The sequence below is a fragment of the Camellia sinensis genome, chromosome 4 (assembly GCF_055761805.1).
Source record: "Camellia sinensis isolate YWXY chromosome 4, ASM5576180v1, whole genome shotgun sequence".
Taxonomy (NCBI): Eukaryota; Viridiplantae; Streptophyta; class Magnoliopsida; order Ericales; family Theaceae; genus Camellia; species Camellia sinensis.
In genome coordinates, this window is record NC_138964.1 from 63,138,433 (window position 1) to 63,162,213 (window position 23,781).

General features: G+C 37.8%; 1 protein-coding gene and 1 pseudogene across 2 annotated transcripts in view; one reads left to right on the forward strand and one right to left on the reverse strand.

Annotated features, from left to right (window-relative positions):
* Nucleotides 1–4,598: 4,598 nt before the first annotated feature.
* Nucleotides 4,599–5,486, reverse strand: LOC145823799 (uncharacterized). The gene is made up of 2 exons (XM_082923319.1): nucleotides 5,020–5,486; nucleotides 4,599–4,932 (listed from the first exon to the last, which is right to left on the reverse strand). Exons 1-2 carry the CDS (start codon nucleotides 5,484–5,486, stop codon nucleotides 4,599–4,601), a joined length of 801 nt encoding a protein of 266 aa, XP_082779445.1.
* Nucleotides 5,487–8,064: 2,578 nt separating this feature from the next.
* LOC114298145 (protein RRP6-like 2) overlaps nucleotides 8,065–23,781 on the forward strand; it is a 49,625-nt pseudogene continuing 33,908 nt past the window's right edge. Inside the window, exons 1-3 of the transcript XR_014365897.1 lie at nucleotides 8,065–8,094; nucleotides 9,887–10,043; nucleotides 10,120–10,205. The product of XR_014365897.1 is annotated as a protein RRP6-like 2 (transcript). The remainder of the gene's footprint in view (nucleotides 8,095–9,886; nucleotides 10,044–10,119; nucleotides 10,206–23,781) is intronic.

Below are 23,781 nucleotides of genomic sequence, written 5' to 3' on the forward strand. Positions count from 1 at the left end.
GTGTGGCTACTACCTTGATTTTCTTATGACTACATAAGCGAAAAATACTCAAGCACAAAGGATTATTATGCTGGTATTCAGGCAGAATGGGTGTTCAGGGTAATGGAGCAGGAGAGCTTGTTTAATGATCTACATAACTTAGGGGCACTGGTACCTCATCGTCATTCATTGACCATGCCTAGACGAAATGTCGGTGACTATGAGGAAGCAGTTAGCAAAATTCAAAAGGAGAACAACAGAATGTTGCTGAGTAGATGTCGCCATTTCATGCTTGAACTAGCCATCAAAATGGCGGAAGCAAGCAACAGAGAATTGACTGTGACAGAGAGAAATAACATCTTACACAATGAAAAATATCTCTCTGAGTACTACATGTCAGATGAGGAATGACAAATCAAACATCTAAGTGGTGTTTTTCAATATGTGTATATGTCGTACCGAGTCTATTTTCAACATATGTAACTGTCCAATGCACTATGTGTTGTTGGTGTGTATCAAGTCTATGTTGTTGGTGTGCAACCATCCACTGTGCTGTTGTTGTTCAACTACGTTATTAAATTTCCATTGCACTATGTGTTACTGTTTTATGAAGCCCATGTTTATGAAAAGTGTACATTTATGTTCACTCACCTGTGAACATGCCCTGCAAAATTTCTATTTCCATTGGCAACTTGTGGATAGCCATTACAATGTATCTTATCTATTTTCTTCATACATCCAACTCAAATCTTCTTGATCGATAAAGTCAGTCATTAGAGGGTTGCACTGGAGTAGGAAAAATGGAAATATACATTTTAGGGGAGCAAAATTTTGCATCTTGGTCCTTTTTAGGGAAGACGTAAGACTAGCATAATCACAATCTTCCTAAACCTAAACCAACAACCCTACCAAAATTGTAAACAACCTGTACACATCCTAATCAACCTAGTTTGTCGAATTGGCAAATTTTATTATGGATTATTGTCTTCCAAAGTTAAAAATGGAAATTTTCCAAAAAAAATAATATACAGGAAAAAATAACCCGTCAAGTAGAAAAGAAAACTGTTCAGATAACTGTAGAAAGACCATTCAAATTTCTAAATTTGATGAAGGATGAAAGGTATAGGTCAGGTCATTCAACAGTTAAAAAGAAAGACAGCACAAATTTTCTTCAAATAAAGTTTTATAAGTGCTTGATTACGTAAAATACTCCATATTAATTGAAAGATATTTGAATAAATACAAACTTCCATTGAAAATACGTAAATCTGTAAGTGTGGTCTGATCATTTTTTGTATTAGCATTACAAAGGATGAAGGGTCTACAACAGAATAACATGGCAATATCTTGGCATCACAATGTTCCATAATCTATTTAATGGAAGCAAATATATAATTTTTACACTATAGGGACCAAACATATGCGATTTGTTGGACAGCCACATTTCCCATAAAAGTACAGACCCATTTTATATGTGATTTCAATGGATGTAAATCATAACATAAAATGGTAAACAGTTAGAAGGGACATTACAAGGGACATATGCCATATGATGACCTTTACAATAATGCCATTAGGGAAGTCATAATTGAAATAAAATATGGATAGTTTGTTCGACATTCTAAATTCTCCTTTTATTGATAACTCGTGGGTAAGCATTACAAAGCCATAAAAACATAAATCATTCCTTTAGACATCAAAATAATTTCATTCATTATCATCATCATCTGACATCTAGCATCCATGCTCTAACAGAAATATTGTTGCGCATCATCTATTAACCCATTTTCGACACGCTTGTTCGCGGTCTTCCGAAGTTCAGACCTTTGCAAACATTAGGTCATGCGATTAACTTCATCGTGAATATGATGCAATGTCCTTTGCAGCAACTGTGGAGTGTCAATTGGCATACGCATGGCTAGTCGTCGAGGAAATTTAAAATGACCTTCACGGTATAGCTCAACAAGAACGTTTGCTCGAGTTATGCGAAATTCCCACTCAGCTCTCATGGTATTGACTGTGTGATGTGAGTAACGCAAATTTGGATTTAATAGGTATTCAAATTCATCTCCGTCTGCAACCCAATGGCGACTTATTGCTGAATATAGATCAACCACCGTATATCTCATGATGATATCTTTCAATTTTTCTATAAAGATTTGGGTTTTCTAGGGTGTGATACTTATAACGGTCCCTAGGAACAGTAGTTCCAACATGCAGTACACATAAAATGGAGATGGATGATTTTACTCATGTCTTCGCAATCCGACATGCTGGCAATGAATTGTAATTATAGTAAACTACACATAGGAGTTGTATGAACATAATTGTTGTACGAGTGTTGTCATGTCGACCTTTATGACGTGAAAAAACGTACATCAACTTTATATGAGTTGTCACTTTGACAGGAAGTGACTAGTCAATCTATATTGGAGGGTTTGAAGCTGATATATGATTTAAGTCGTAAAACATTATATAATATTAGTGAATAATGATTCATTCAATATTACATGAACCATCAGATAAGGTTCATGTCTGATCACCCCACATGCCGACAATGACTTGTCACACCAGATAATGTTGACATGGTACCTGTGTTTAAAGTAATATTGAGAGCGTTGTCACGCCAACCTTTATGACATGAAATTATGTGTTTTCACTTTATAAGACTTGTCAATTCGACAGATTTCAAATCCACACAGCTAATTAGGGTTTTTAGGAGATTTGAAATGCACTACTCAAAATTTTTACAACTAAGCATTTGCCAATATGTACTCAATTTAAGAGAAGTGATTAAATTGATAAAAATAACGAATTTTTTTAAAACTGAAAATCAGTTCACCACCTAACAAAATGTGGTAATGCATTGAATAGTTTATTTTAATATTTGTGATTAGTAAATCATTTCAGATTATTATGATAGGAGATAAGGTTCACATGGTACCTACGTACCTATGAGTTTAAAGATATTGTCAGCGCATTGTCACGTCAAACTTTATGACATGAAAACACATGCTTTCACTTTATAGGAATTGCCAATTCGACATATTTAAATTCCACACATCTCAGGAGGGTTTTTAGCAGACTTGAAATCCACTAGTCAAACTTTGTACAATAACTAAGCATTTACCAATGTGTACTAAATTTACGACAAGTAATTGAATTGATAAAATGGCCTTCCCTCACATAATGAATTTTTGGGAACCAAATAAACAATTCACCATGGTTGAAAATGTGGCAACGCATTGATTTTTGCATGCATTTATATTGGTAATTAGTAATTCATTTGACATTATTGTCATAGGAGATATGGTTCACATTGTACCTGTGTGATTAAAGTTATTGTCAATGCGTTGTCACGTCAACCTTTATGACATGAAAAAACGTGCTTTCAATTTCTAGGAGTTGTCACTTCGACAGTAAAGAAGTACGAAGGTTTGAAGAGGGTTTTAAGCAGATTTGAACTACAATACTAAAATTTTTTAGAAGAACTACGCATTTACTAATATCTTCTAAATTTCAGCGAAATTGTTGAATTCATTAAATGGTCTTCCCCCACGTAATGAATTAAAAAAATAAATTAAATAAAAAACAATTGCCCACCTAACAAAATGTGGCAAAACATTGAATATTAACTGCATTTATATGGGTGATTATTAATTAAGTTCACAATATTTGCATTTTTGTAATATTACAACAAGTAAGGTAAGTAAACACATAAACTGGTGTCTGTCGAGGTCAGGACACAATCGACCAGCAACGCACCAAAGTGCACAAAGGAGAGTTGCAACAACTAAAGCAATTAAAGAGATTAGCCACATTTGACCAAACCAATGTCATCATTAATTCCAAAGGTAAATACATTATCAATTTACTGAATACTAATTCATTGAATATTACATTAACTCCAAAACAAAGAATGAAGAAAGTAGTGTGGAACTAATATGTAAACAAGACAAAAAACTACTGTCGAATCGATCGGATTCAAGCTGGACAATTTCTCTTATCATGCCCTCTCTGGAAACACAAACTGCAATGTTGCATTCCACTCTGTCTGGAGGTATCCATTTCATTGTGGATGCGGGTATGTTTAGGATGACCCGTTTAACCTGACGTTGTCGGTTCGGAATAGTGAGCAAACTTGGGTAATCATCATTAGGCCAATATTGCTCGTGCAGCATGGGCCTAAACTTCTACGCAAAGATACACTTGTGGACTTCCAACCTATACTCTGGTGCAACGAAAGGACAAAGGTCCTCGCCCAAGTCTGCTGTCACAGCAAGCATGTGGGAACATGGCAAGCGAAATAATGTGTACTTTCCACATGAACAACTCGGTGGTCGGAGACTAACTATTTAACGAGAACCACCCCCCATCCCATGCGGTGCTTTCCTCACCTCATATTCCCCTATTCCCCTATAGATAAAATGTATGTGCGTGGATTAGTAGGCATATACGTTTAAATATAGACTAACATCAATGATCGACAAGTGCAAAATGTTAATGTGTAGTGAATTCGGTGCATCCAATGAAAATTACCTATTAATCAGTACCAACATATGGACATTCGCTTTAGCTTGGTGCTCGTCAATCCATCTTTGAACACTAGTCATGTACAACTAACCCCGATTACTCGCATTTTCAGCAATGGTCCTGCCTTCATCAAAATATTTCATGAGCCGATAAAAAGATATCTCAACTAATGCTGTAATCGGGACATTACGTGCACCTTTCAGTACACCATTCAAGCCCTCTCTATGGTTTGTCGTCAATAAGCCCCAACAACACCCACCATCGTGGCACAATGTCCAATGAATAGGGTTCATCTGACTAAACCACCGTTCAGCACTCTCCTCGAGCTTGTAGATATCCTCCATAATCTTGTTAAACTTTCGTATTTGCTGTGCAGAACCAGCGCTCCACACAAGATCCTTGGCTAGTGTATTGCCGAATCTTTCATTGAAATTGTTACATACGTGTCACAAGCAATACCTATGGGAGCCTCTTGGTTGCACTGCTGGATTGTCCCAAATTCTAAACAGGACACTAAGCAAAGCTGTGTGTCGATCGAATATCAATGTCAACCCCTCTCGGTCACGGCACACATGTCTCCTAAGCATAGTAATGAACCAACCCCAACTCTCGATCATCTCCTTGTCAACAACGGCAAAGGCAAGAGGTATAACCTTGTCGACAGCAGTCACTGCAGTAGCCGCAACAATCTTGCCTTCGTATTTCCCGTACAAGTGTATGCCGTCAATGCATATCACTAGTCGACAATACTTGAAGCCTTCTATTGCAAGTTTAAATGCCCAGAACACATAGTTCATGTACATTTTAGTTCCGATTGAGGTAGAGTGCAAGTTCAGAATCATGTCCCACATGACAACTGTGCTTGGATTAAATGCCTGCAATGCAGCTATATATCTAGGCAATCGTCGGTATGACTCATCCCAGTCCCCAAACACCATTGCAATAGCTTTTGTCCTTGCAAGCCACGCTTTCATATATGATATCGTGAACTAAAACTTCTTCTCCACGACCTCAATTATGGTTGCAATAGGCAATTCTGGCGATATCTACAAATAGAAATTATATTTACATATACTGCACTCATAATTAAATCCTTACTTACCGCAATCTGTGCCTTGATGAAATGAGTAATGACCGCGGACTTGAGGTTGCAATTTTCCCTATTCATGCTTTCGTACACACACTGATGCGGCGCTTCAAACCTCCTAATTTGAAAGAAATCTTTGTCTTTCAACTTCGTTGCCCGAACCCTCCAGTTGCAGCCTTGCTTGCACTCGGCCACCCAACTGTTTCCTTTGGATTCTACGACCTTGCATTCTTGATGACGCTTCAAATTATACAACTGAACAACGTGCACTAAGCTTTTCTTATTAGTAAAGATCATTCCTTTCGCCAAATGAGCAGTTTCGGAGTCCCACAATGGCCAACGTTCGACAACATCGCGGCTAGTGATAGAACCCACATTGTCGAAATTATCAAAATTCCTATTATGGTAGAAAGGGATATGGATATTTGGGTGTACATCCTGCATACCATCATGCCCTCCAACTTCGTCATCACCAGAGTCAATGTGTTCACTTTCCCTTGCGCCATCGAAATTTTCCATGGAATCCTCATCACTTACTCCATCCTTGTCAACAAATGGCACTATATCATCGGAGGATGCATAAATTTGGGCAGCCGTCTCCGTTGTATTCACCATTGGATTATACATTATCGGAGCACTTGGACCTACTCCAGCACTATAATAAACATCTAGGTTCTCTGATGCATTAAATTTCGTGTATCTCAAAGAATAATTGAATGGAGGGTAATCTTGAGGGAACATGTGTGCAAACTGTATAACTGTATTGTCAGGGGATTGCGATTATGTCAACATCTGCGTGAATGTCCCTCCCACCGAAATTTGCATATGTGTGCCACCCAAACTGCTCTCCTTCTACACATAGATTTCTAACAAAAAATCATAACCTAATTTCTGTGTGAGCTCTAACACATTAGTTAAGGTCTCATTATCATTGATTGGGAGCAACCTATACTTCCCTTGACATAGGAGTCTACATTTAAACTTAATCGCATTATTTCCCCGTATGTACCGACCTTCGGTACCATCATAGCCTCCAACTCACCTAATGTTATCCCCCTATACACATTATACAACCAATGTGGTTCGGTGTCATACGACACATCTTCCTCACGATTTCGCAAAATGTTCTCCCCCAATAGAACATAATGCTCAGAGCTTCCATACCTACACTTTGCAGTCAAACTAAGTCAATATTTTCAAAATAATAAAGTAACCACATTTAGGAAACATATTTTCATGCCTGAACTATTAGTATATGACATTGGATTATAATGCCTCATTGAAAGCCGAAATTATGAAACTCTATATAATCTTCAACATACATATGTCAGCATTAATACATACACAAGATAGGTTTCTAACACTATACCAACTCTATATTTTCAAACGTATACATAAACACGACAATTTTTTTTCACTTTTTACCTTCATTACAATGAAAATGGAAATAAAATCATTTGCAAAGAAAATAAGCTAATGCCCACATTTCAAATAAAATATAAAATATGAAAGAAAAAATTTCGATAATTTTTTTGGAAACAAAAATTCTGTACATCTTTCACAAACGATTATAATGACAACCATTTTATGACAAACGAATATAAATTCATTTTGACAGAAATTAATATAATGACAACCATTTCAAAAAATTACAAAATATGAATAATTAATTTGAAAAAAAAAATTGACAAAAGATTTTGTTCAACATTGGTGAACCTAGATCTTTCCTGCAAAACATATCTTACGAACAACAAAATTTTATCCTTTTCAAAACCCTAGTTTTAGTAATCCATAATTTTGAAATTGAAAATCCCAAATTGCAAATGAAAAGCGTCATTTATGCAATACAAACCTGAATGTGGATGTTTGTTGAAGGTCTTCCTCGTTTGCCGGTAGTGTCACGTTGTCCATTCTTTGTTTGGTTGCTCTTCGTTGTTCGTCTTTCTCCTCAGTTCTATTGAGTGACAATGGGAAATGTGTTGGAGTGTATAAAATGGCTTTTGTAAACACAACTCAAAAATAATGTTTATCATAAAACAGTGTTAGTAAAACCGTATTATAAAATGGTTTTGGTAAAACCTGTTTCTAAATTAAATTATTTTGGCCTATTTATGTTGACAAAATAAATGGGGAAAACAATTAATAAAAAATGGTTTTACGAAAACCGATTTTAATTAACTCAAATTTAATTACACGTTAAGTAAAAACGGCTTTTGAAAAGCCGGTTTTGTAGCGTAAATTTTTATTAATTTTTTATTCATAAAAAAGGGCATTGGCAAAGCCGTTTTACCCTATTTTGAGAATAAAGTAAAAAACACACCTCAAAATGGCACTAAACTTTTGAGAATGCCATAGTCAGGGAAATCAACCCAACTTCCAACAACTTTATTACTTTATCATCAATTTTCTCTATCTTCTAATTACACGAACTCTTTCTCTTCTCAAAAAAAACTCTCTCTTCAATAATGTTTCTCTTAACTGCTCTCTTATTGATGGTATGTCTCTCTTCCCATATCACCCCCTTCGATTTCTCTCTCCATAAGGGCAAACATTCATCTTTGATCTTCCTTCCTAAAACCTTTTTCTCTTGTAATCTCCCTCTATTGCTGGAAATCTTGTAGTAGTGCTAATTCATGGGTCGTGATGATGCCATTCAATACCGGCGATGGTGATGGTGATGGTGATACTCAACAAATGTGGCAGTGGTGTATATCGATGATGGCTGTGAACGATGGTGACTGCCTTCATTTGAGATTTTCATAACACTGACTGAATTGACCGCCGAACTGAAGGTTTTGCCTCAGTCGATTTTGAATGGCTTGTGGGTCGGCATCGAGTGACAATTTCTTCAATCTGATACATTCAGTTCGGTTGCCGGGCTAAGGGTAAATCCAAACCAAACCGACCCGTGCACACCCCTAATCCAAACCTTCTTCTTAGCCTTCTGCCTACAACTGTACCACCAACTTAAACATCATTGACTGAACTTGGCAACACCCATTGAACTCTAAAGGTGGAAAATAACAAACCTCAATGCTTGTTTACTATTGCATAATGAAGAAGTAAATGATCCACCAACTCCCCCGCCTTGTAACACATACAACACTTGCTAGACATTATGTAGCATCGCTTCATCAAATTATCAATTATGAGAATAGAATTTAAAGCTTCCATCTAAAAAATGAATATCACCTTAAATGGAGCTCCTAACTTCCAAACAACCTTTCATGGGAACTATTCCCTTGGTCCTAAAAAATTAATGAGAAATTAGACTTGATTGAGAAAAACCTGTTGCCATGATTCCATCTCAGCTTATCCCGTCTCCCGGGTGATAATTTGTGTCTGTAAATCACCTAAAACAAATATCCATCGACTCCATACAAAGGTCAACAAAGAAGCATTCCACTATATAAGGCACATTGGTTATGAAAAGGCTTTGATAAGTCGTTTGCACCTGCTTCTTTGACACCTAGTTCTTGATAGCTTGAGCATACTGGTGTCTAGATCAGTTTATTTTAAATCTTATTATAGGCTTTATTGCAGAAAGTTGTATCACCAGGATACCCACAGATGTGTTGCTGTCTTTTTCACATTTGTTATTTCCCCATTTTTTTAAGCTTTCTAATGGTCTTTTCACTTGTGTTCCGTGTTGAGAATCATTTTAAGTTGTAGGTTCTATCGTAGCTTACGCTGTAAATGAGTCTTGATGGTAGTCTATAGTAAGCAAAGCTCGGTTTATTTTTAGTAGTTGTCTTATCAAGGACTTTGGTTTTCTCTTATGTGGGAATCCTAAGGAGCCTGAAAACCTATTTTTGAAAAGCTTTGTAAAAGTTTAGTGAACTGGATGAAGTGTTTCATTGCTTTCTGTTGTGACATTGGGCATGGTTATTTGTGCTAGTAAGCGTGCCTTCTTATTCTTTATTTACTTAAATTCTTTGATAATAGCACTGCATGGATTACAAGACGAACTTGATAGGTTGGATGTTTGCTTGTTTTCCTTAGCATAAGTTGCCTAATAAATGATTACTAGACATAAAGCATCAGTAACCTTTGAAGATTTTTGATTCAGTTGTACTCTTCTTGGTGTGCTTTTTCCTTTATATGATTTTCTATTAATTGCTTCAAATACTTTTAGTGTTTTTCAGTGCACTATGATTTTATAAGAATACCTTTCAATTGTGTTGAAATTTGTCTAAAACAACATTAATATTAGGGATGTATTTAATTTTTGTTTGGTTGATTATAATATCTAGTTTTCTTTTTGCTTTATTTTTAACTATTGTCCAGGTTGATTTGGAACATAATCATTATCGATCTTTTCAAGGGTTGATTTGTCTGATGCAAGTCTCAACTAGAACTGAGGATTTTGTTGTTGATACACTAAAGCTTCGCATTCATATTGGTCCTCATCTGAAGGAAGTTTTCAAAGATCCCATGAAGAAAAAGGTAGATCTCTTTCATATGATACATCTCTAAGATTGTGGTAGACTTGCTTCACTGTGATGATACTTTCACTTATCAAGTCATGCATGGAGCGGATCATGATATAATGTGGCTCCAAAGGGACTTTGGCATATATGTCTGCAATATGTTTGACACTGGGTAGGTTTTTATTTGAAACTACTCACTTTCCTGGAATGTGAACTTCACGTGAGCTTTAATTTTGTTTTTATTATTTCTGCAAGAAAGAGGCTATGTCAGTGGGTTAGATTTGGGGATAGAAATACAAGGTTTTTTCACATTATGGCAAGCAGTAGGCAGAGAAAGAACATGTTAGACTCAGTTTTGGTGGAGGGGATGAGATTAGAGGATCCAGTGTTAGTAAAATAGGAAATGGTGTAGACACCCCATTTCTGACCAACCTCAAGACTTTGACATCATCGGTTGTGCACTCGATGATCGCGCATATTTGTGCTTGTTTTCAGTGCCCAAAGTTTTAGGCTGAGTGCCTTGTCTTTGAGCCTCTTAACACTCTGTGTTTTGGCCTTGTTTTTGGGTTAAACCTTGTTGCCTCTTGTCTGAGGGAGAGGAAGGCCTTGCCGGCCAATTTTCTCTCTTGTAGGCCACTTGAAGTGGTCGGCCAGCTAGGGGAAGTTGCCGGCCGGCGGCCAATTTTCTCTTTTTTTAGATATTTTCAGATCTTTTGAGCCAGCTGTGGCTCACTGAGGTTCATCCTCCATACACGTGTGTGGAGGAATGAAGCAAGCTTTTTGGTTGCCTGCTCTATATAAGGGGAGGTCCCTCCCCTTTTAGAGGGGTTACAAAATTTCAGACCTGAAATTTCTCACTCTCTCTCTCTATATATATATATATATTATGCTTAGAAGTGAGTTTTCTTCACATATTTGCAAAGAGACCCTTAGCCAAACACCACTACCTTGGAGCTGAGATTCTTGAAGGTTTGTTTAGAGCTCAAAAAGCTGGTTTTTGGCTCAGAAGTTGCTTGTTTAGCTGTTGTGCTTCAAGGGTAAGCATTTACCCTTTTTAGACTTGTTTTTGTATACTAGTTTGGGCCACCTTTGCATGCTGTTTTGGCCTAGTTATCAACTGCAAAAACCTCTATTTTTAAGTGTTAAAAATGATTGTTTGAGCCCCTTTTGGAGTTAGGGGTGGTCCACCCTCCTTGTAGCTTTATTTGCTAAGCTTTATGCCATCCTTTAAAGCTTTTAAAACAATTCCTTTTTGGCCTTTCTATCACTGAAACTCAGAGGATTTTCAGTGGTAAAAATTTGGTTTTGAGGACCAAAATAGGGGGGGGGGGGGCCTCCTCACATCTTGTTTGCATGTGCTATTGGCCTAGTAGTTGAGCATGTTTTTCTACCATCTCATGGCTTGTTCTCAGCATGTTTTTGTGACTATTTTTACATGCTATAACTCTGTTTTGGGCTGATTGAAGCACCTCTTGTTTGCTTCTTACACTTGCAGTGTAATCTTGCTTGCTAGCCTAGCTTACTTGATGTTGTAGCCTATTATGCTAGCATGTGTTAGCTCCATTCCAGCATGTTTTTGGCCTTGTTTTGACATGTTTAAGCTCTGTTTTTAGTGGTCTTGGTCCCTTGAGACTTGCTTTGTATAACTATAGTGTAGTTGACCTCGACCAGCTTTGAGTTTTGAGGCCCTTAACATATTGTGTATGTGATGATTGCATGTCTTGGCATCATTTAGCATGCAATTTCAATGCATATAGTGTAGATACACTCTCACATATTCCACTCTTTCATCGCTTTTGAGAGTTGTGCTCTATGCCTTGCTTGTGAGCTTACATGCGGACATGTTTTTTTCTTGCTATTCGAGCTTCAATTTCAGCATGTTGTAGTCTCTGATTTGGCATGATTAAGCTCTGTCCAGAGCTGGTTTGGTCGTTTATGCTTGGTATTTCACGTTTCTACAGTGATGCTCTTTACTAGCTTAATGTATTTGGCTTTTGAGCATGCATTAGATGAGTTGTTTGCATTGTTTTTAAGTCACTTAGCATGCTATTTCAGTGCTGAAATATATGTCATGGCACTCCATTGTTTTAAACTTTCATTCACCTTGAAAGTGGCCTTAAGCCCCTTGTTGGCTTGAGCATGAACTTGAGGCATTCATGCCTAATGGTTTTAATCCTCCCTTGAGGATTTCTACTAACCAATAGCATGATACTTTCTTCATGCTCAAGGCACTCGAAGCTTAGGTCATCTTTCAAATTAGTGGACCTTTCACATTGAACTTAACTGGTTAACGAACTAATTGGTAAGTTAAAATGTGTAAACAAGAATTGAGCAAAGTAAAACATGCCAAGATAACATATGTGTGTTGCATTGCATGTGTTTAGATCGACGTTAATCCAAACACAAGAAATGTGGGACGTTTCATACTCAAAGTGATGAAACGTGTCGCATTTCTTGGTCGCCGACACCCTTCATCATGCATGATAGGGTGGAGGAACTTTGAGTCTTATGTGCGCATTCACTAAGCTTGTACAAACTTGGTTCTTCAGCTATCATGCATTGAGATGCTTGATTGGTGGCTTGAGAGCCAAGTACCATACTCCTTTGAGCTTGAGACATGATGAGGAGGGTGGTAGTACATATATTTCTTGCCAAATACATTGTCTTGGCTCTGTTGCTCTCTGTTACAACAAAGGCAGAATTTTGGAAAGAGAAGTGGCCGGCCCGCCACTTGCACTAGCCTACCGACCACTTGCACTGGCCGACCGGCCAGTTGAGGTAGCCTACCGACCAGTTGAGGTGGCTGGCCGGCCACCTACAGGGAAAATTGTCTAAAGTATTCCTGTATTGGGGCAGATACAATCTGGAAGTTCACATGATGTTCTTAGATCACCGTGAGTGCAAACAGAGGCAACTCATGGCAAGGCAATGCATTTTTAGGCGAAGCAAACCGAACATGCATCTCTCCCTCCCTCCCGAGGCCATTTTACTGCTTTACTTAACTAGTTAATTTACCGGTTTTGTAATTAATTAGTTAATGTGTTTAGCTAATTTAATTCATCTTTGTAATATTCTAATTAGCTTAGATTAGCTAGTTATTCAAATTCAATTTGGTTTGTAATAATTAATTAGCTAAGTTAGTTAATTAGTTAGTTTGATTAGCTTAGCTTAGTGTAGCTTAACTTAATTATTCGGACCCTCCTTCGCGATGGCGCATTGTTGTAATAAGCATGCATGTGTGTGTGCACGCCTTCTAATCCCACTTCTTTCTCCCTTTTACTTATCAGCTTTTGATGGTTAGTTTAAGGCATATTTTGATTAGCATACCTTATGCTTTGCATGTTTGCATTCATTCATTTGTCTTGCATGCACCAAGGCTTGGCGCATTATTCAAACTGCGTAGTATTTCAATACCTCTTTGGATACATATATCAAATTGTCGCATTCATATACCATCTTAGATAGCCGAACCTATTTAGTTGCATTATTGCATGAGTTGCATTAGTCATTTTAGCATAGTTAGGATCATGCATATTTCTAACTAGTTCTTGTTTTGGCTTGGAGTACACTGTAAGTGTTGCGCTTTAGCATACTTGGCATAAGTGCAAGTGTTGCCATGATAGCATGCTTGCCATGAGGCTATTTGCTTAAATGCTTAACTGCTTGAATGCCTATGGGTGAAGACTTGATTGCCTGAATTGGAACAACTCGATGATTGTGAGTTTTAAGCCCACTTTGCGAAGTGGCAAAATCATGTTTCTAAGCCCACTTGAGGGTGGCAAATCCGCACTTTAGCCTACTTGCGAGTAGCACTTTCAAACCATTTTCAAAAATAAACATGAGTTGTTTTGCTCCAATTCTCGTGATTGAGTCTATACTTGTATGCTGTGCGCATCACATAGTAAGTTAGATAATAACCGGAATAAGAACACATGGTTTATAAAACAACATATCATGCTTAGTAGAGGCCGATCCTTTGATCGGGTGAGCGGGGGTGCTCATTTCAGGACCTTCCCCTCTCGTACCCAAGTTCCCGAGCCGAGGCAACTTTGGTGATGACGGACACGTGGCCTTTGGCACGAGTTAGGGTTTCCTAAATTTTTCAAAATAAAATATTTAGATGGCGACTCTGTAATTTGGTAAAGCAGTCCATATCAGTCTCACATTGCACTTTGTGAGATTAGATTCAGAACCGTGACAGGAGTCCGAACTGTAGTAAGACCAATTCGTGCCCTCTCCGAAAGGGGGGCACACGAAGAAAGTCGAGTCTAGAGGTGGTTAGGCACTTTAGTCAGCAATTTTCTGCGCATTGGATTCATAGGCCAAAAATGTCAGGCCCTTTTGCTACTATTTGCCCTGAGGTAGCAGTGAGTTTGGAAGATGTTTTTACTGAAGCTGAGATTTGGGAAACAATCCAAGACTGTGATGGGAACAATGCCCCTGGACCTGATGGCTTTAACCTAGCTTGCATTCAAAATTGTTGGAAAATTATGAAAGGGGAAATAATTCAGTTAATGCATGAATTCCACACCAATGGAAAGTTGTCAAAAGGGATCAACAATTCATTTATTGTTCTTATCCCCAAGAAGGGCAACCCTATAGGTTTGGGGGACTACAGACCAATTAGCTTGGTCAGTTCAGTCTATAAAGTCTTGGCCAAGGTGTTATCTAGAAGACTCAAGAAGGTTCTTCCATCTGTGATCAGTGAGGTTCAATCTGCCTTTGTTTGTGGAAGGTACATCCTAGATGGGGTTTTAATAGCAAATGAGGTAGTATATGGGTGGAAGAGATCTAGAAAGAAAGGGATTATTCTCAAGTTAGACTTCGAATAAGCATATGATTCAATTAATTAGGAGTTTCTAGTATCTATGATGAGAAACTTTGGATGTGGAGAAAAATGGATTAGTTGGATGAAGACTTGCATCTCAACTGCTAAGATTTCTGTCCTGGTTAATGGTGCACTGACTAAGGAATTTCAACCACAAAAGGGGCTTAGGCAGGGTGACCCTCTATCACCTTTCTTATTCATTATAGTAGCTGAAGCACTTAATTTGTTACTAGGGAGGGCTACTGCGAAAGGTTTATTCCAAGATGCCATAGTTGGTTCTCAAGAGTTGAGTATATCTCACCTCCAATTTGCAGATAATACTATCATTTTTTGTGAAGGTGATTTGGAGGAAGTGTTGAATTTAAAAAGAGTGTTGAGGTGCTTCGAGGTGATGTCTGGGCTGAAAATCAACTACCACAAGAGTGTTGTTTGTGGGGTGGGCTTTCAAGAGGAACAAACTAAAGAGTTTGCTCAGATCTTGAATTGTCTGACTAAGAGACTACCTTTTAGCTTCTTAGGTCTACCTTTAGGGGCCAATCCAAGAAGGAAGAGCACTTGGGTCCCAGTAGTAGAAAAAGTAAAGAAGAAGTTGTCCTCCTGGAAAAGGAAGTTATTATCTTTTGCAAGTAGATTGTCTTTGATTAAATCTGTTCCGTCAAATTTGCCCATCTATTTCCTCTCATTGTTCAGGATGCCTAAGCGGGTTATAAGGTCTGTAGTGAAACTGCAGTCCTCTTTTTTGTGGGGAGGGTCAGAAAATAAGAGGTAACCAAAAGTAAATGGCAAAGAGGCTTAAGAGTGAGAGATTTAGAAGAGGTGAATGACTGCTTGCTGTTAAAATGGTGGTGGAGGTATGGGAAAGAAGACAAAGCTTTGTGGAAATCTGTGTTATGCTCTAGGCATGGCAGAATTGGTGGGGGTTGGATATCACCAGTGTCTCACACAAGTGGGATGTCTAGTATCTAGCAAGACATTATGAAGTTGCCTGCAGTCAACCAGCATCTACGAGAATTTTATGATGACCATTTTAAAGTATCTGTTGATAATAGGAGGAGAATACTTTTCTGGTCTGATGGCTAGGTATGTAGAGACGGGTTGAAGGTTGAGTTCCCCAAATTATATCACTTATCAACTGAGAAAGAGGAAACACTGTATCAAATTAGTGCTAAGAAGAGCAGTGCAGAGGCGTGGCAGCTGCAGTTTAGAAGAAGGATGTTTGCTTAGGAAGAAGATGAGCTGCAGAGGTTATTAAGCCTGTTAGCTTTATCCCCTACAATCAGATCTGAAATTGAAGATTCTTGCTCATGGTTAGCTAACAACTCAAGTCAGTTTTCAGTGCTCTCTGTGTGGAAGTTGTGGGTGGCAGCAAAAGGACCTGGTTTGAATATTCGTGTAGGGTTATGGGTTAAGTCTGCTCCCTCAAAAATGCAATTTTTTTGTTGGCTGGCTTGGAGGGGGAGGTTGAAGACTTCATCTTTTCTAAAAAGGATTAGGGTCTTAGCTACTTCTGTTAGTTCTTCTTGTGTGTTCTGCAATGCTGTGGAGGAAACTCTAGAACATGTGTTACTCTTTTGTCCACTGATCTAAGAGTGCTGATCAATAATGGTAAGGTGGTGGGATCTGGTATAGGCTATACCTGGTTCAGTTCAGGGGCTGCTGCATTGGTGATCTAGAGGTAAGTTCAAGTCAAAGGAATCCAGAATTTGGCACGTAATTCCGTCTATGGTTTTCTGGTATGTGTGGAAATTAAGAAATTATTGTAAATTCAAGGGAGCTCTACCTGCTGTTGAAGACTTAACTAAAAGAATTAAGATGCATATTGCTTTGTGGGCCAAATGGATATTGAAGGTTGATTACTCTATTCATGATTTTGTTTCTAATTTGTACCAGATTAGGCTATCTGTGTGAGGTTCTTGAGATGTTATTGTGGAAGCTTCAGCCGCTCTGTCTTGCTTCTATGTTTTCTGTTTTGTGTTGTTGTTTTATGCTCTGTTGGTTTCTCACCAACTGGAGCTTGAAGCTTTGTTAGCTCGAAGCTCCTCTTTATTGATGTAATCTTCTTTTCATCAATATAGATCTCTTTTGCCGATCAAAAAAAAAAAAGTTGTTTATGGTGTACCTGTTGGTGTGCTCTGGTAATTAATGTTCAATCACATTTTGTGTCTATTCGTCTTTTTGTCTGAATATTTTAGCTTCTCTTTACTGTGTTTCATCAGAGTTATGATGCACGTACTTGTTGGGTTGCTGTTGTTGGCTGAAAATTAGCTGAAGAGCTTGATGTTGTAATTGTAACTAATATTGTAGCTGCTTTGAAGCTGACTAGTAATGGAAAATTACACATAAAAGCATGACTCACTTAGTGGCAGATTTGTGTGAATTGTGAAATATAATATTAGGGGAGGGAAGTGTTGAGATCTGAGCCATTTTGACTTCTGCAGTTATGAATCTTAATTGTTAGTTTAAGTTTTACTCTCATCTGATATAATGCGTAGGAACTATTTTTCCAGTGAGCAGCAATTACAAGATATTCTTTCTTTATGGACCAAGAATGGATATTTGATCTGATTCCTAAGATCTCTGAGGACAATACCCTATCTTTTTTGCTTGAGATTTCTGGAATATGTTGAGGAAGTATTGAAGTTACAATGATAAAAATGCATCCTGCTGATGTTTGGATTTATCTCCTAAGTGATGGCCATCTAGTGATTGACTCTATATATTATTCTTTGGCTACATATATAATAATAATATTTTTTTGGCATGGCTAGTTGGTGCATCCAATGCACCTTTGCAGTTGCTCAAGAAGTTCAGAGTTGGCCTTTGAGACACCCAAGTATATAAAGTTTTGAGGGTTTAAAATGTGGGTGTGTTGGAGCAACATCAGTCAACTATTTACAAGTCCCCACTAAGACATTGACATAGTGAAAACTAGGATGAGTTGATGATTCTTGTTTACTTGATTTCTTTCTTTCTTTTCAGTGTTTCTTTGATTAGTGAATAGCATCTCAATTATACTGGAGTGAGTTTGGGATAGGGTTTGGGATTGTGTTATCAAAAAATGCTAATCCCTTAGTGAATTACATATTGGTACGCACGTTCCGAAACATGGTACATTTCCATTCCAAAATGATAAATTTAGTGATCCAAAGCGATCTCAAAAGTTTTTTCAATATATTTCCTTAAATGTTACCTTAGGAGGGAAAAAAATCAAATATAATGAATTAAAATCTAAGATGAGTTATGTTTTGACAAGATAAAAACATCAAAAATGAAAAAAAAAAAAAGTAATAATACATTTTATTTGTTTGATAAGCATATCACATCAGCAGTAGCTCAAGCCACATCAGCAGCAGCTCCAACTGCTTTTGGCTCAACTCATACACTTAGGCCATGTTTGTTTGGGCGGACTGGATTAGCATTCCCATGACTAATAGTCCTAGGGGTATAAATCCATTGGATTATGTATCCTATCTTAACTAATAGTCAAGTTTAAAATAATTAGTCCGTACTTCAATTGTTTAATCAAACATTGGATTAGTAATTTTATTGGACTATTAGTCCAATCCCAAGCTCATGTCCACCCAAACAAACATGACCTTAAGAGATAGATTTAGCACATGTTAAATGTCATTGTATACCTGTGTAACTGTATCACCGTATTAGATGGAGTTAGTTAGGTAGGTATGGAGTTAGTTAGGTAGTTATCAGTTTCTGTATAAATACACAAGTGTATCTTCATATTCATTTTAATGAAAAAGAGATCTTCAATAATTCTTCATGGTATCAGAGCATCTCTAAGCTCTCACGAGCATATCAATGGCTTCTTCTTCTTCATCTTCATCTACCTCCTTACCTGCAAATCTCAATCTTTTTATCTCCAATCTAAATTTATTCATCACAGTCAAACTTGATGCAACTAACTTTCTTATATGGCGAAGTCAGTTTCAGAATATCTTGGGTGCTACTGAATTCTTGGATTTTGTAAATGGATTAGTTCCATGTCCACCATTGATGATCAAGGACGACTCTACTGGTCTCGAAGTCTTGAATCCTAATCGAGTCAATTGGAACAAAATTGATGCTCATCTCCTAAGTTGTATCACTGCAACACTTACCTCTCCCATTTTTTCCTCTGTTATTCATCAGCAACACAGCTTTGAGGTATGGACTACACTCTACAAATGCTTTACCACATTATCAAGATCTCACATTCATCAAATGAAAAATCGTTTAAATCATTTGACAAAAGAGTCCAAGTTTATTGAAGAGTATTTGCATCAAATCAAAGATCTTGCTGATCAGTTGGTTCTAGCTGGATCACTTGTTCATGAAGAAGATTTAGTATTACTTACTCTGAATGGTTTACCTGATGAGTTTGACGCATTCAAAACCACTATTCATGCTCGAGTTGAGCCTATTTCCATGGTGGAATTAACCTCTCTACTCTGTTCTAAGTCTCTGCATATAGACTCCAAGCAGAGAAAATTGCATTTTCTAAACAATTCAGTTGCTTATGCTTCTATGCAAAGTTCAGATAACAGTTCTTCTGCATCACGAGGCAAATTCTCTTTTTGAAGTAATAGAGGCAATTTTCGAGGTAATTTTTGTGGAGGAGGAAGACAGTATCGCGGTCGAGGGAGGACGACCTATTTATCCTCACAATTAATCTATCAAATTTGTGGTAAAGGAAATCATACAGCTATGGACTGCTGGCATCGTCTGGATGCCAATTTTCATCAGAACTTGTATCAGCTGCAGAATTCACAGAACCAGAATCAAAATTCACATCAGAATTTGCTTCAGCATTCATCTTCACAGTCTTTTCCACGAGCCTATGTTGCCTCTACTCCCTCTCTATCTCAACATTCTTCTAATGTTTCCCCTTGGTATTTGGATTCTGCTGCCACTGATCACATCACTCATGATCTCTCTAGTCTCAACATGTCTCAGTCCTATACCGGTCTTGATCATATTACTGTTGGTAACAGTAATTCTCTCCTTATTCATCACACAGGTAAAGGTCTTCTTCCTACTCCTCATTTTTCTTTCAAGCTTAATAAAATTCTTCATGCTCCTACCTCTTCTAATCTTCTCTCTGTCTGTCAACTCACAAAAGATAACAATTGTACCATTACTTTTGATGCCTCTTCCTTTGTGGTTCAGGACAAGCACACGAAGGCCATTTTACACAAGGGCTATAATGCTAATGGCTTGTATCATTTTCCACATTTGTTATCCTCTTCTCAGAATTCTGCTACTATGCCTGATCATCTTTCATCTTCACATGCTTTCTTGACATCCACCACTGCATATGCTTCTGAGCATATTTGGCACAAGAGATTGGGTCATCCTTCTCAGCTGAAGTTTACTGCTTTAAAGAAACATTTGTCTGTTCCTTCTGATAAAACAAAGCCTGCTCTTTCTTCTTGTACACATTGTAGTGTAGCTAAAAGTCATCGCCTTCCTTTTAAGCTGTCTAATTCTACTACAAATAAACCTTTGTCTTTAATTCATAGTGATGTGTGGGGACCTTTTCATTCCACAGCTTCCACTTATAAATACTATGTTCTTTTCATTGATGATTATAGTAGATTTACATGGCTTTATCCTCTGTGCTATAAAAGTGAAGTTTTCTATAAATTTGTAGAATTTAAGGCCCATGTTGAAACTCAATTCTCTACCAAACTTCAAGTGTTGAGAACTGATGGTGGTACTGAGTTTGTCAACTCCTCAATGTCAAAATTTTTAAAAACTCAAGGTATACTTCATCAACTCTCTTGTCCATATACTCCACCTCAAAATGGTGTTTCTGAGAAGAAAACACAGACATATCGTTGAAATAACTATTGCTTTACTTCATCATTCTTCTGTTCCAACATAGTTTTGGTTTGATGTAGTTGCTACTGCTACTCATCTCATCAATCGATTGCCTAGTGCCAAACTTTCTCACAAGTCTCCTTATGAGCTTCTTTTTCATACTTTACCTGATTACTCCTTTCTGAAAGTCTTTGGCTGTCAATACTTCTCATGGTTAAAGCCTTACACCACCTCTAAACTGCAGCCTCAGTCTTCCATTTGTGTCTTTCTTGGTTATCTCCCTTCCTACAAATGCTACAGGTGTTTGGATATGACTACAAGTAAGGTCTTTATTTCTAGGCATGTAGAGTTTCATGAAGATGTTTTTCCTTTTTCAACTCATTCTGCTCCTTCTTTGTCAACTCTAACTTCTTTCTTTTGGTCTCCTTCTACTTTTCCTACTACTTCATCTCAACCTAGTTATTCTATCGATCCTCACCTCTGTTCTGCTACAGTCCCAGCTTCTTCTACTGCTTCATCTCAGCCTAGTTCTTCTGCAGATCCTCACCTCTGTTCTGCTACAGTTTTATCTACTGCTTCATCTCAGCCTAGCTTCTCTGCAGATCCTCACATATGTTCTGCTGTAGTTCCATCTCAGATCTGCTCTTCTACAGATCCCTCTCAGATCTGTTCTGCTGAAGTTCCATCTCAGTCTACTCCCCTTACTTTACAACCTCTTTCTTCTGCTCCTTTAACCTTAGTTCCTATTCAATCTATTGTTATTGATTTACCACCTCTTTCTTCCTCGAGTCCTGTCTCTCCTCTTCCCTCTACTAATGTCCATCATATGCTTACCAGGTTTAAAACTCGAGGTCTTGTAGCTTGTAGTTCTTCTTCTTTTGCAAATACTGAACCTCCTTCTTATCAGCAAGCTCTTGCTTCTCCTATTTGGCATTCTTCCATGCTTGAGAAATATAAAGCTTTAATTGATCAAGGCACATGGACTGTTGTTCCTCTTCCTTTTTCTAAGCAGGCCATCGACTGCAAATGGGTTTTCCGCATCAAAAGAAACAGTGATGGCTCTATTGCTCGATATAAGGCTCGATTGGTGGCCAAAGGGTTTTTACAGCAAGAATGTAGTGATTACACAGAAACATCTAGCCCTGTGGCTAAACATCAAACCATTCGAGTTTTGCTGTGTATGGCTTTACACTATCATTGGCCCATAAAGCAACTTGATATCAGTAATGCATTCTTGTATGGCACTTTAGATGAAGAGGTGTATATGCATCAACCACCTAGTTTTATTAGTTCTTCTTCTCCTCATCATGTTTGCAAATTGAAGAAGGCTCTTTATGGCTTAAAACAAGCTCCTCGAGCTTGGTACTCCACTTTTTCCAGATTCTTGCTCTCTCAAGGATTTGTAAATAGTCATTGTGATAATTCCTTGTTCATCCATAAAACCTCCAGTGATATTACTGTCCTTCTTGGGTATGTGGATGACATCCTCTTAACTGGGAGCAATTCTTCTCATATTACCCATCTTATTCATCAGATGCACTCAACCTTTGCCATGAAAGAATTGGGGTCTATTTCTTATTTTTTGGGTATCTCTATTCAATCTATTGGTGATTCCTATTTTTTGTCCCAATACAAATATGCTTCTAATATCCTTCTTAAAGCTGGCATGACCTCCTGCAAACCTTGCAACACTCTTATTTCCTTGAAACCTGATCTTACCCCTGCAGCCTCTCTTCTTTTTGCTCAGCCTCAGTTATATCGTAGTCTAGTTGGAGCTTTACAATATCTTACTATTACTCGTCCCGATCTTTCTTTAGCCGTGAATCAAGCTTGTCAATATATGCATGCCCCTACCAATGCTCATTTTTCTTTAGTCAAGCGCATACTTCAATTTGTTCAGGGCACTATCTCTCATGGCTTGCCTTTTAGTCCTAGTTCTTTTGACCTTCAAGCTTTTTTCGACTCTAATTGGGCTGGCGATGCTATTGATCGCAAATCTATCTCCGGCTACTGTGTTTTTCTTGGATCCAATCTCATCTCCTGGTCTGCTAAGAAACAACCTAGGGTTTCTCGATCAAGCACTGAGGCTGAGTATCGCTCACTTGCTCATGCTACAGCTGAGCTTAGTTGGATGCACATGTTACTGCATGATCTTTCTATTTCCTCTGTTCTTGCCCCTATTCTCTGGTGTGACAACTTATCTACCATAGCTTTGGCTTCCAATCCTGTCTTCCATACTCAGTCTAAGCCTATTGAAGTGGATTGCCACTTCATTTGTGAGAAAGCTGTTGCAAAAAGCTTGCGCTCAAATACATTCCTTCCGTCGATCAAGTAGCTGATATTTTCACTAAGCCTTTATCTGCCTCTCGGTTTCATTATCTCCAAACCAAGCTATTGGTCTGTCACCTCCCATGAGCTTGCCGGGGGATGATAAGCATATCACATCAGCAGCAGCTCCAACTGCTCTTGGCTCAACTCATACACTCAAGAGATAGATTTAGCACATGTTAAATGTCATTGTATACCTGTGTAACTGTATCACCGTATTAGATGGAGTTAGTTCGATAGTTATGGAGTTAGTTAGGTAGTTATCAGTTTCTGTATAAATACACAAATGTATCTTCATATTCATTTTAATGAAAAAGAGATCTTCAATAATTCTTCAATGTCTAATAGTTAAAAGAAAATTACTATAAAAATATCTCAAACTCTTAAGTGTAATATATACAAGTCTACCTCTATCGTACCACATTTTAGAGCATGTGGCATTTCACGTTCTCGTTCCATGTATCGGAACGATCTACGTTCCAGGTAACATAGGTTTGAGAGGAGTTGAATTCACTGATTGCACTTTGATTTATATTACAATATATGAATAGGTTTGGTTTTAGTAAGTGTCTCATGCATGAGATAGTCTAGGTTTGCACAAGTGAAAGATATTTACTTCTTTTCAACTGTTCCTTGTTCTTCTCTTAGATTTTGCTCCGTAAAGTAGTCTAAAAGCATGTGATAGTGATTTCTCTGTATAAAAAGTAGCATGTTGTATAGATAACTGTTCCTGGATGTGAGTTTGATTTCTTTATCAAATTTTTATTGAATAAAATGGC